Source organism: Bufo gargarizans, chromosome 5, assembly GCF_014858855.1.
Source record: "Bufo gargarizans isolate SCDJY-AF-19 chromosome 5, ASM1485885v1, whole genome shotgun sequence".
In the NCBI taxonomy this organism is placed as follows: domain Eukaryota; kingdom Metazoa; phylum Chordata; class Amphibia; order Anura; family Bufonidae; genus Bufo; species Bufo gargarizans.
In genome coordinates, this window is record NC_058084.1 from 12896302 (window position 1) to 12910046 (window position 13745).

Below are 13745 nucleotides of genomic sequence, written 5' to 3' on the forward strand. Positions count from 1 at the left end.
TGGGGGTCTTATCGGGGATCTAGAGGTCTAATGGGGTCAGATATGGGGGGTCTGGAGGTCTAATGGGGGTCAGCTTTGGGGGTCTGGAGGTCTAGTGGGAGTCTGGAGGTCTAATGTGGTTCTAGAGGTCTGATATGGGGGTCTGGAGGTCTAATGGGGGTCTTATATGGGGGTCTGGAGGTCTAATGGGGGTCTTATATAAGGTCTGATATTGGGTCGGGGTCTGATCTGAGGTCTAAAACTGGGGTCTTATATGGGGTTTGACATAGAGGTCTAAAGGGGGTTGGGTCTGAGATTGGGGGATCTCATTTAGGGTTTTATATGGGGGTCTGATCTGAAAGGAAGGGGGGATTTTATTGTAGTAGCGCATGATATAAAGGGGGTTTTCTGTGTGGTACCAGTATGTTCAGGGGAACTGTTTCTGACAGAAAGTATTGGGGAGCACAATGGACACAGTATTGGGGGTGGCAGGATGGGGTGTTGAGAAGGTGAGGAGGATGATGGAAAAGTAGGAAGGTAAGATGTCTGTTAAATGCTGCAGAGACGAGGCATGGCTGAAAGTAGTCACCATGGCGGTCTGGTCTGACAGGATAAGAAGAGGAAAGAGAATGTCTACATCAGAGAAGATAAGTCACTGGATGTAAGAGGTACATATGTGGGGCTGTATGACCCTGTATGTTCTGTAGCGCTGTATGTATTGTGACGGACTGAACCATCACTGCGGCTGCTGGAGAGGCCTGAGGGCTAGCCTCCTTCCTACGGACTATGGACCTAGAACTATGAAGATCCCCCCCCCTTCCTCAGTCTCTTGGGGTTACAAGGAACTATTAACCCTGATTTATGTGTGGAGTATTATAGACCATATCGTTCCTATTGCCCATTAAAGGTGCAGAGGTGAACCCAGCAACACAAAAAGGGTTAACTCTGCACTGAGGGTCCCAAGGAATGTGTTAGTTCATTTGTCCCTTTGTTCTATTGTGTTAGTGATGGGATTAAGTAGCCGACTCCGGTGTAGAGGAGTAGATCACCCTCTGATACACTCAGGAGATAATCCCATTGCATGTGTCTACTCTCTCCCTATTCTTTCATTAAGACACAGGGGATGTCTGTTTGCATGCTGTTCATGTTTGATTAAGTTATGTTGTTAGTTCTCTTGAACTGTATATGTATACTGAGTTAGCCATTGTCTTAGTTAACTGTATCACAGGCAGAGGGGTGTGCCTCTGGCCAGTGGAATTGTATATATTGTGAGTGCTGACTGGCATTAAAGTGTCCTGTTCTACCCTTCATAAAGTCTGGGCTCATGTTTGGGGTATTGGAGAACTACACTCTGGGGATTGCTATAATCATTATACTCTCCAGAGTATAATCCCTAGCTCTTGTAAGAGCTGTTCCTGTTCCTGTTTCACTCTCTGGACTAAGGAGAGGTTCACCCACTGGAAGCAGGAGCCCGGCCCTGGGTCCAGGGTGGGTGGAGAACGGCGAAACCCTAAACCAAGCTGCAGCGGTTCATGGGGTTTGCAGTGGTTATAGTGTCGAGTGCGGTGCTGATGGTCCATGGCAAGCACTAGGAGCATCGTTCGACGGAGGCACCCAGTCGGGTGGGGGGGGGGGGCAGGTGATCTGTTACATTGGTGGCAGCAGTGGGATTGCTTCCTAGTGCGAGGAGCAGCACCTTAGAGACATCAGCAATGTGTGGATTTATAATTAGGGCAACGCTAGTACTCGTACAGAGCCCCTGGCTACAGCAGCATGAAATCAGCTAGTTCTTGGACAGCGTTCCATGATGAAGAGGAGGATCACCCGGATTATAGGGATGCAGTCTGGAAAGGCTTATGGCACGCGGCCCTGGAGGACGTGCAGTGTCAGTGAGGCAAGATTCTCCCCAGTGAGGAGCAGAGGTTGCAGATGTGAGTGGAGCTAAGAATGCCTCTACCGGGAGAGCAGCCCCGGAAGGGGTGGGTGTCGGAGCGCGAGACCCTGGTATGGCAGGAGACCTGGCTGGATGATGCATACCGGGCACTATAGGAGGACCCACAGTCGGCAGGTGGAGATGGGACCGAGGTCTCTCTACCGGTCCTGCCGGGATGTTGGGCAGCCGGCCCAGATCCCCGGCGGCAGCGTGTTATAAAGGGAGAAGAGACAACCAGTCTCTTTCCCCAGCAGCAGCCCATGTCACACAGAGAGGAGACTGTCGGTTCTTCATCTCAGCAGCAAGCATCACTGGGAGTGGAGATGGTCACTACCCAGCGGCAGAGGGCGTTCCAGGGAGAAGAGGTAGCCGACCACTCTCCCCAGCGGCAGTGTGGTTACCCAGGAGATGATATGGGTGGCATCACTCTCCTGCAGCAGAGTCAAGCTGTCACGGCCTATGATGTACGCGTGACACTTTTGCCACGCTTGCTGTTGCCGGTGGCAACATATTGCTGTTTTGGCATGTTGTGGCAGTGTCACAGGTTTTGCTGTGTGTGCCGTGAATTGCTGGCCACGCATGCTGTTGTCTGCGGCAACCTGCTGCCTTTTGCCTGTGTATGCAATACCCTTTGAAGTAGTGTCTCCCTGCTGTGTGGTGTGTGTGTGGGGTTAATACTCTGGCTAGAGCAAAGTGGTGAGTTCGGTGTGGTCCCAGGTCTCCTTATATACTATGGCTTGGATACTGAGATCAGTTTGGTGAGCAAGGGGTTAATCTTCTAGCTAGTGGGGATTATGGTGGGTCCTGGGTGTGGCCACAAGCTTGTTATATACCTGTGGCTTGCTGGCTGGTTGCAGTTGTACTTCAGCTGTGGTTGGTGCTGGAGCTCTGCTCCAGTCCAGGGTGTTCCATCTGTCCAGTGAGGGCCACCCTTGTGGTCATCAATGTTATCCCAGTGTCTCCTTCCCTTCCTGTCCCTATTTGTATGGAGTGGGTTATGTTCAGGGTGTTGGTATGTCTAGTTTGGTGTTACATGTCTGGTGGTGTTTGGTGTCATGTTTACTAGAGATTCCCCTGTCTCATGTTTATTGCAGCTATGGTTGTCCTGGGTTCCTGTGTGGTTTGTGGTGTGTGCTATGTCCTTTAATGTTGGTGTGGACAGCAGCACTTGTGCACAGGTTCCAGTCAGTGTGTCTGTGGCAGGTAAGTGTGTTATTGGCTTTGCTTACCTGCCATCTCCTTATGCTGTATGTGTTCCCCTCTCCTTGCAGCCTGGCCTCAGATAGAGACTCCTGTTCCTCAATTACTGGGATGAACAGGCCGTCTCTTCCCTGCTCCTTGGTGAGAAATTACCAGGGCGACTTAGGATCTCTAGGAATCCAGAGTATGAGTCATCCTACCATCGGGGTCCCCTCATACGGTGAGGAGTCAGGGAGAGGATTAGGGACGCTGTAGGAGGTGACCTGCTCCCGTATTACTCCTTTTGGCCAGGCTGATACCCTTTTTACCCTTTTTACCCTTTGACACCGGACGGTGGGGGGTTTCCCCCACTCCCCACCGTGAGACACAAGCGAACCAGCTGCGGCCGTTCATGTGGTTTGCAGTGGTTATGGTGTCGAGTGCGGTGCTGATGGTCCTTGGCGAGCACTAGGATAATCGTTCGATGGAGGCACCCAGTCGGGGTGGCAGGCGATCTGTCAAAGTAATGTTTTACAAGTATGTCTTTTAAGGATTATTATTTTTTTTTTTTATGAGTGCTGCCTTCTTTGGTCTGTTTACCTGCTCATCATTGCAAATGATACGGCAAGCAGGTGAACAGAACAGTGAAAGCAGCTCTCATATAAGCGCTGCCCTCTCTTAAAACAGCTGATCGTCGAGGGTGCCGGAGGACCCCTGCTGATCTGATATTGGTGACCTATCCTGGAGGATAGGTCATCAGTAGTAAAAAGAGGACAACCCCTTTAATAATAGGACTTGAGGGAAGGGGGAAGGGCATTTTAATATTTGCCTTGGGCAGCATAAAAGCTAGGTGCACCAGCGCTGAGCGAAGGGGGGCCACAGCTGAACTCTTGCACCAGGGCACATGAGCCTTTAGCTACACCCCTAGTTTTACCTATCGTCACTTGCCGACTGGTTATTTTGGGGCGTGTAGTTGTTATTGTCCTTTATTAGTGTTTTACTTCTCAACTCACTTAATGGTTCTCTAGGGCATTTGGCCATGCCCAACCAATATGGCACTGGGAAAAGTCCAGTCGCTGATGCCATGATTGGTGGAGACTTACAAGGTGAATGGTCTATAAATATGTGAACATGCATGGGGTGCATTCCTCATCTGGACCTTGTGCCAGGAATTCTATATTAAGGGACAGCCTTCCTATGAAACAGTTGGTTGGGCATCACATAGTCTCCTGTATTGGGAGCTGTAAAGTCCAGTTGTGTGTTGCAGTGGTGACTGTAAAGAGCTGGTGCTATGGGCATCATAACTCAATAGATAACATTCCTGGCTGAGGAACTGAGAAGCTGTGGGGAACAACTCTGGTTTCTGGTGTAGATCTTAAAGAGAATCTGGGCTTAGGTTTGAGGGCAGCATAAACTGGTGACACAGACCCAGATTCAAATGCAGGGTAAAACTTTAGTTTGTTCAGTTGCTTTCTGTGGTGGGGAGATCCAATGGGACCAGAGCACTGGATTCCTGATGTTTATCAGCTACAGCTCCTCCTGCAGATGATTGACATGATTTCTTCCTATATTATGTATAGGGAGAAAGCTGCCAATCTGGATCTGATCAGGGAAGCCGGGAGCTCGTGAATGTGAGGGCTCTGGAGAGCAATCATTACATTAAGTAGACTCCATCCTACTGGAGCTACTCCATTCTACTCCAAATCAGGGTCTCTGTAACCAGTTTAAAACTGGTGAAAGATACCCTTTAAGAGGTCGATACAAATAGTCCCTGGGAGCACCATAAGGAGATACAAGCTTTGCCAAGATGGTCACCATTGTGAAAGGACTTTTCTATGAACTGCTCCCTCTATGGAGAAGACTGTGCATATCAAACTGGTGGCTGTGGTGTACACGTCGTGTCCAACAGTAAGTTCTTGTTGCTTCACCATTTCTAGTTGGGCCTCATCTACATCAGGCGTGAGGGCCCTGCTCAATCCCCAGCCATGACATTACATATGTAGACATCACATAAATATTTCATAGTCTACTAGGAACCTCACATATGAGTTGTACTCACCCTTTGTCCTAAAAGTCCAGGAAGACCAGGGCTGCCTTTGGGTCCCTCAGGCCCCTGAAAGGAGATTTTTTTATTTTATTTTTTCAGTTTGTTAGAAATGTATTTCTGCAGCAGAAATCCAAGCCTGACCTTTGGATCTCTGCCACGCATGTGCATAATAATGGTAGACATCTTAAGGTAGAGAAACATCTTACATAGCTATTAGCTCACTGCTATTCCTCCTGACTCTCCCCCGATATCCATGCCTGCATTGCTTAGTGTTTTTATTTTTTATAAAAAAAAAGCTGCTTATCTTATCCCACACATCTCAAAATTTATCAAGATAAGAGGAAAGGTAAGGAAGAACATTTCTATGTAACGGCTATTGATTCGACTACAGAGCGCCACCATTATACCGGGATGCCCACCATAAACATAGTGGAGTTGTTACATCTGGGACATTTACTGTGTGGCACACCACTAGGATATGCCGTCAATGAATTATCGGTGTGGGTCTCTGCTCCTACCTCCAGAGCAGGGCTCCGAAGTGAACGGAGAGCATATCATTCATGCGCAGTTTGCTCTCCATTCAATGTTATTTATTTTATTTTTTTATTGTTCCTCTTATCGCTGAGGAGAGACTTACTGGTGGTCCAGGTGGCCCAGCAAGACCGTGGGGGCCACGTGGCCCGGGGATTCCCTGTAAAAAGAAGAAGAAACATTGATTGGGTATTTATAATTCATATTCATGTATTGAATAATGTCACATTAAAAAGCTTAAAGGGCATGTCCTCTTTAAAAGGATCGTCAGATGATAGACTGATGAGAGCACGGTACTGCTGGGACCAGCTTCAATCTATTTGTGAATTTGACAACATGAGTTGAATTTGATTGCAGCGCCACCACAGGGGAAGCAAAGCATTACACAGTTTCCAATGAAATGAATAGGCCATCCATGTAATGTATGCACAGGTCCTCCAAAGCAAGAGACACTGTTCGTAGCTGCTCTGCCTGAAGAGTCCGGGATGGGGACCCCACTCTATTCATTTAAAAGTGAACAATAGGGTCTTGAATAGACGGTTTCTTTTGAAAAGACTAGCAGTGAAATTATACAATTTTGAGGTGCAGAGGTACCAATGATTGCACCTCGATTCACAGGGTGAGTGTCCCTGTGTTTTTTTGTTTTTTTTTAGAAAATCTATAAATATGTGGTATTGTTGAATTTTATCAGCTTGCAAAATGAAGGCAACAGGACAGTTTTAACATATAGGGATTTTATTTTTATTTTTTTTCAATTCTGCTCAATTTAGAATTTTTTTATGTTTCCCACAACATCGTATGCAATATTAAATGGTGCCCATTAGAAAGTCCAACTTGTCCTGCAAAAAAACAAGCCCTCATATGGCTATGTGAAAGGAAAAATAAAAAGTTATGAGTCCTGGAATGCCGGGAGTAAAAAAACGTTAATGAACAAAATGGAAAATCGTTGCATCAGGAAAGGGTTAAATATATCTGCAGCATTGCTAAGTTGTTAATATTTGTTTAGCTAAGTCCACCTGAAGAAAACATAAATAAATAAAAAATATATATTATTAAAAAATTTAAGAAAAATATACTAATAATAAAGTATATAACGGATATCTCACCTGTTCTCCCTTAAGTCCCTCCATCTGTACCTGCAATGCAACAAGCAGCAATTTTACATAAATCCATTTCTCATTTATTAAAAATTTCTTCTCATTCTGAGTGAAAAATAATAATTAATAATGCTAAGACCCTTTGAAATATACCTTTTATTATTTATCCTTAAAATATATGCCCCATGTTGGTGGCTGATAACATACAGAAGTGCAGACCTAAGGCAGGCTACTTAATACTACACATATAGCACCACTGTACTATATATATATATATATATATATATATATACTGTATATGTAGTATTAAGTAGCCTGCCTTAGGTCTGCACTTCTGTATGTTATCAGCCACCAACATGGGGCATATATTTTAAGGATAAATAATAAAAGGTATATTTTAAAGAGTCCTAGTTCGAATAGAGTGAATACAATAAATAAGAGGACTTATTATTATCTCAAAACATTGCTAAAAAAGTGTTAAGAATTAATAATGCCCTTACAACACTTCCGGGTAATCCTGGTGGTCCTCCTTCACCCTTTACACCCTATTAAAAAAAATTAAAAAAATTATAATATTGCATGTTTATCATTACATCCAATTAAAGAGTATTTGCCTCTAAAATAAAATAACTAAAAAAGTTAGAAAAAGTTAAATATTAATAAAATTTCCTAAATTCCTGAGTTACAATATTGCCTCATGATACATCCCACCACCCCGATATATAAATTTACCATTCAACAGTCTTAAAAAAAAAATATATATATATTTTTTTTCACTTATAGTTAGACCCAACAGCTAATATCCGGCGATCACGTGATCAGTCAGTGACCACCAGGACCAATGGAGAAAGTGATGTTATGCACAGAAACTGTGAAAACTACCTCTGCCTTCTCTCCAGGGTCCCCTGTGACTGCTGGGCACCCAACAGTCTGCTGTCTAACAATTTGACCAGCTGGCTTAGAAAAACACTAACTATATATAACAAAAATTACATTATCCATTCAATAGAGACAGGAAAATGTCTCTGAGTAGAAGTGGCACCGCCATGGGGTCCAAACTCACCCTTTCTCCTTTCAGCCCTTTCAGACCTGGTAATCCAATGCTGCCTTTTACTCCCTGTAATAGAGAAAATAATCAAAGGTGAGTGATCTCCATTGGTTCATATATTTATTATTGGAAAATGATTAAATTACCATAAACAATTATCTAAAATTATAATACAATACTTATTGAAGACATTCATTTATTAGCGAAGGGTACCATCACTCACCTCCTTTCCTTCTAGACCCGGCTTTCCAGGAAATCCGTCAATACCTCTGTCACCCTAGAAAATAGAAACAGGATGAGCATTGATGGATACAATCATACAACTTGAAGCTGCTGGACCCCAACGCAAAATATGTAACACCCCCCAATATGTGCCGTTAAGAATACTGGTGACTTTTTGCCCCTGCTCAGCCACCAGAGCCCAAATGCAACTGCTGCCTCTTCACCTATGGATACACTTATGAAATATAAAGGGTGTCTGTAATCAGAGCCTTGTTACATGAGGATATTTTACAATTTTTTTTTTTTTTTAAGTTGAACTAGTGGGTGACCACTAAGTGCCCCTTCTACCAATAAAAGGACTGTAAACTAGCTTACTACATTGGCACCTCCCCTCTAAGGAAACCCTCATAGCCACTCAGTACATCTGGAAGTGATCATATGACACATTCCCCGCAGCCAAGCCTCGTTATAAGAAGTCGGGGGGGGGGGGGGGGGGGGCGGAATTCATCTCTTTGTGCCCCTAAGTGTATCCTATCCCATCTAGTTTTATCAGGACACGGGTCAGATGTCCTCATCTGAAGATAGCAAGCCCTGATGATACATCAAATAGTTACCAGCCTACGATGCCAGATCACCAGGGCTGCGCATTTCCAGTTACATGAAATTGAATTATGCCTCATGGAATTGGATTTGCATGTTGTTTATATATTTTCTGAATATATAATGAATGAGTTCTGGGCACACTATAAAAATATTCAATCAACTTCATTATTAATTAAGCCTCCAGGATGCTGGAAAGGCTTTGTGCTTCCGAGCGGACGCGTTCTTCTACAAGCGCCAAAAAACAGACATGGCTGAAGGGCGTAAATCTGAAACCACTTGTATGACCCTGCAAAATAATGGACAAGGGTTGATATCAATATGAGTTTGGGGGTATGAGAGAAAGGAAGTAGCAGAAAACTGAGAACCACCCTCAGGTGGGAAGACCTTAGACAAATAGATTAGAAGGATTACAGAGCCTATTGCATGATACAAATACAGCACCGGAAGTGTCACCTCCACATACAGTGCCAGCCACAGTGTAACCCCTGTGAGATTGAGAAACAGCTCTTATTGTTTGAACACTGTTTGTGTGTGGATTAAGTTAAATGATCAGGACCGATAGTCTGCTGTTTGGCCACAAGATGCCGCTGTTTCTTAAACACAGCTAATAGACTGCAGATATTTGAATATTCAAAGGAGGTGGGGTTTGAGAGCTTGCTAGAATAAGCACCAGCCATCTTAGAAGATCTGATGGATCCAGGAGTGAGAGGACCCCTCAGTGACCAGAGGTGCAGCTGAGTGATCTTGATCATTATCCAAGACTCAGATCCTGTCCAGGGGAAAGAGGATTGTTTCCGGGAAGGCTGATAAGAGCTGAGGAATAAAGTTGCATACCCTGCGGAACCTCATGTTTTCTGGAGAGACTGGTTGTTCGGCTCAGAGTTATCAGCGGATAAAGAGCTGACCCGGGTCGGTAAGATTGTGCACGCACTTCACTGCAGTGTTGGCGCCTAGAGACTGAGACCAGGCCTGTAGTTAGCTAGTTAGGGTCTCTGCTTTGTGTGAGGCCTAAAGTGTTGCTACTGTTACTACAAGGACTCCATTAATTAAAGGGACATTGCACATTTGAGAGCTGATAAACACCCCCACAAACTCAATTCAGTTCAGCGTTTTGCTCATGAGTAATACTTAGGCACATGCTACCGGAATAGTTATCGGAGGGGGAATACTATAGAGTGCAGTAAGATTGTAAACTGTTGTGCTGCACCGCAGGCTAGCCCGTGCTAAGCACCCAAATAATTGTTTGTGTTTGCTTCAGGGTAATAATAGGTATGGCAAGGCAGTTTTAGTTGTGCCCACCAGTAGGTAAATTACCGCAAAATTTCCTCCAGCATCCATCAGAGGGTGCCGTGCTGTGCAACACAGAGGTCTCAGCCTTCGGGCTGGGTGTATGTAAATGTATTGTATGTTCTCAGCATTTGCGGTTGTGTTTATTACCACGTGTTAGTAAAATTCTGTTTTGGCAAAAGCTGGTGTTGGAGTTGCTTTCCTCGTTCTTGACTTCACTGTATCCTGGGGAGCCCATCCCGGTACACGGCTTACATCCCCACATGCAGTGCCAGCCACAGCGTAACCTCCACATACAGTGCCAGCCACAGTGTAACCCCCACATGCAATGCCAGCCACAGCATAACCTTCACATACTGTGCCAGCCACAGTGTATCCTCCACATACAGTACCAGCCACAGTGAAACCCCCACATGCAGTGCCAGCCACAGTGTATCCTCCACATACAGTACCAGCCACAGTGTAACCCCCACATGCAGTGCCAGCCACAGTGTAACCTCCACATACAGTGCAAGCCACAGTGTAACCCTCATATGCAGTGCCAGCCACAGCCTAACCCCCACATACAGTGCCGGCCACAGTGTAACCCCCACATGCAGTGCCAGCCACAGTGTAACCTCCACATACAGTGCCAGCCACAGTGTAACCCACATATGCAGTGCCAGCCACAGCCTAACCTCCACATACAGTGCCAGCCACAGTGTAACCCCTACATGCATTGCCAGCCACAGTGTAACCTTCACATACAGTGCCAGCCACAGCATAACCTCCACATACAGTGCCAGCCACAGCGTAACCTCCACATACAGTGCCAGCCACAGCATAACCCCCACATGCAGTGTCAGCCACAGTGTAACCTCCACATACAGTGACAGCCATGTGTAACCTCCACATACAGTGCCAGCCACAGCATAACCCCCACATGCAGTGTCAGCCACAGTGTAACCTCCACATACAGTGACAGCCACACTGTAAACTTCCCATACAGTGCCAGACACACCATAACCTTCACATACAGTGCCAACCACAGAGTAACCTCCTTGTATAGTACCATCCACAGCGTAAAGTTTGCATACAGTGCCAGCCATGTGTAAACTCCACATACAGTGCAAGCCACAGCGTAACCTTCACATACAGTACCAGCCATATTTAATCTCCACATACAGTGCCAGCCACAGCATAGCCTTCACATACAGTGCCAGCCATGTGAAAACTTCACATACAGTGCCAGCCACAGCGTAACCTCCACATACAGTGCCAGCCACAGCATAACCTTCACATACAGTGCCAGTCACAGCGTATCCTTCACATACAGTGCCAGCTATGTGAAAACTTCACATACTGTGCCAGCCATGTGAAAACTTCACATACAGTGCCAGCCACAGCATAACCTTCACATACAGTGCCAGCCACAGCGTAACCTTCACATACAGTGCCAGCCACAGCGTAACCTTCACATACAGTGCCAGCCACAGCATAACCTTCACATACAGTGCCAGCCATGTGTAACCTTCGCATACAGTGCCAGCCACAGTGTAACCTTCACATACAGTGCCAGCCACAGCGTAACCTTCACATACAGTGCCAGCCACAGCGTAACCTTCACATACAGTGCCAGCCACAGCGTAACCTCCACATACAGTGCCAGCCACAGCATAACCCCCGCATGCAGTGTCAGCCACAGTGTAACCTTCACATACAGTGCCAACCACAGAGTAACCTCCATGTATAGTACCATCCACAGCGTAAAGTTCGCATACAGTGCCAGCCATGTGTAAACTCCACATACAGTGCAAGCCACAGCGTAACATTCACATACAGTGCCAGCCATGTTTAATCTCCACATACAGTGCCAGCCACAGCATAGTCTTCACATACAGTGCCAGTCACAGCATAACCTTCACATACAGTGCCAGCCACAGCGTAACCTCCACATACAGTGCCAGCCACAGCATAACCTTCACATACAGTGCCAGTCACAGCATAACCTTCACATACAGTGCCAGTCACAGCGTATCCTTCACATACAGTGCCAGCCATGTGAAAACTTCACATACAGTGCCAGCCACAGCGTAACCTTCAGATACAGTGCCAGCCACAGCGTAACCTTCACATACAGTGCCAGCCACAGCGTAACCTTCAGATACAGTGCCAGCCACAGCGTAACCTTCACATACAGTGCCAGCCATGTGTAACCTTCGCATACAGTGCCAGCCACAGTGTAACCTTCGCATACAGTGCCAGCCACAGCGTAACCTTCACATACAGTGCCAGCCACAGCGTAACCTTTACATACAGTGCCAGCCACAGCGTAACCTTCACATACAGTGCCAGCCACAGCGTAACCTCCACACACAGTGCCAGCCACAGCGTATCCTTCACTTGCAGTGCCATCCACACTGTTTTATCCCAATACTATCAACAAAATCCAGCCACAATGCCCCTAGTGCCAGGTATAGCCCCCTCCCACCCCATTGCCTGCTGTCAGTGGTTGCATTAAAAGTTGTGTATCCAGAAAAGGGTTAAATGCCAACTGAATTCTTTCTGCCAGGTGAAGTCACACAAAGTGACAAACGCAATATGTCGCGGATGTCAAGGCTCCATTCTCAATGTATCAAAGGCAAAATCTAATTCCCGACCCCAGCGATGTGTGATAGCGCAATTAAAGGAAATACATTTCTCCTTCCAGCCCGTCCATCTTTCTTGCACTCTTCCTTCGAGGTGTCTTGCAGATCGTCAGAATAGTGATTGAAGCTCGGAGTCGCTTTTCCGACATCTGAATTAGCGCCACCCTGGAACGGCTGTGGTAGCCATTTCTTCTGTTACTTCTAGAATGAGTTCGTAGCAATTTACTGAACGGATCAGCGTCCTCGTAAGATCAGGACGCCAGAAGTTAATGGATTATTGATATTTCATAAGGACGCTGTAATTCTATTATTGTATTTGAAATAAAGGAAACGACAAGAGCGGGCAATGAACTTATGTGAATCACTGTATGCACCCAGCTCATCATGAGAGCAATTACACTGTGCAGATGTAGCAGCGCTGAATTTCCCATTGAAAAGTGTCTGTTAACTCAATGAGTCAGGATATTGTGGTAGGTTTTTCCGGCCTCAAGGACTGAACTCTCACCTGAAAGTGGAGCATATAAACCTTCACTATCATTGATGATCAGGTTCTTTTCTATTATGCTCTTCACTTATTAGGCATTGTATGGCGGTATTGTGTGGGCATTGTATTGCAGTGTTACTTTAAAGAGGTTTTCCGGTAGTTGACTATTGATCACCAATCCTCAGCATAGGTTTTCAATTTCTGATTGGTGTGGGTCTGACATCCAGCCACTGATCAGCTTTTTGAAGGGGCAGGCAGCATCATCACAGCATACCAAGAATAGCGCCATACATCGCCTAGTGGCTATGCTTGGTATTGCAGACCAAGCCCATCCACAGGCCATGCCACCGATGAACGTGATGTCACCAGAAGAGGACACTACAATTACCTGAGAGCCATGGCCTCTTCAAGGTGCTAATTGGCGGGGATGTTGGGAGTCAGACCCCAATTGATCAGATATTGATGAGCTATCCTGACGGTAGGTCACTCTTGGGAGACTCCTTTAACATTAAATAGCTGGTATAAACACTCTGGTAAAAAAGCGCATATGTGTCGTTAGCTCCACCACATCTGTAGGGCACTAATTTTAAAGGGACCCCATCACCACAACTTTCAGAATAATATCTCTGCAATTAAGCTGGACCAGGTAATGACCCCTCAGTAGAGTTGAGCGAACACCTGGATGTTCGGGTTCGAGAAGTTCGGCCG

General features: G+C 45.9%; 1 protein-coding gene across 1 annotated transcript in view; it reads right to left on the reverse strand.

The window, feature by feature from the left end:
* Positions 1–13745, reverse strand: part of COL22A1 (collagen type XXII alpha 1 chain) — a 305779-nt gene that overhangs the window by 134872 nt on the left and 157162 nt on the right. Inside the window, exons 17-22 of the mRNA XM_044294919.1 lie at positions 8038–8091; positions 7830–7883; positions 7267–7311; positions 6776–6805; positions 5776–5829; positions 5151–5204 (exon numbers count right to left, since the gene is read on the reverse strand). Coding sequence (XP_044150854.1) covers positions 5151–5204; positions 5776–5829; positions 6776–6805; positions 7267–7311; positions 7830–7883; positions 8038–8091 — 291 coding nt within the window. The remainder of the gene's footprint in view (positions 1–5150; positions 5205–5775; positions 5830–6775; positions 6806–7266; positions 7312–7829; positions 7884–8037; positions 8092–13745) is intronic.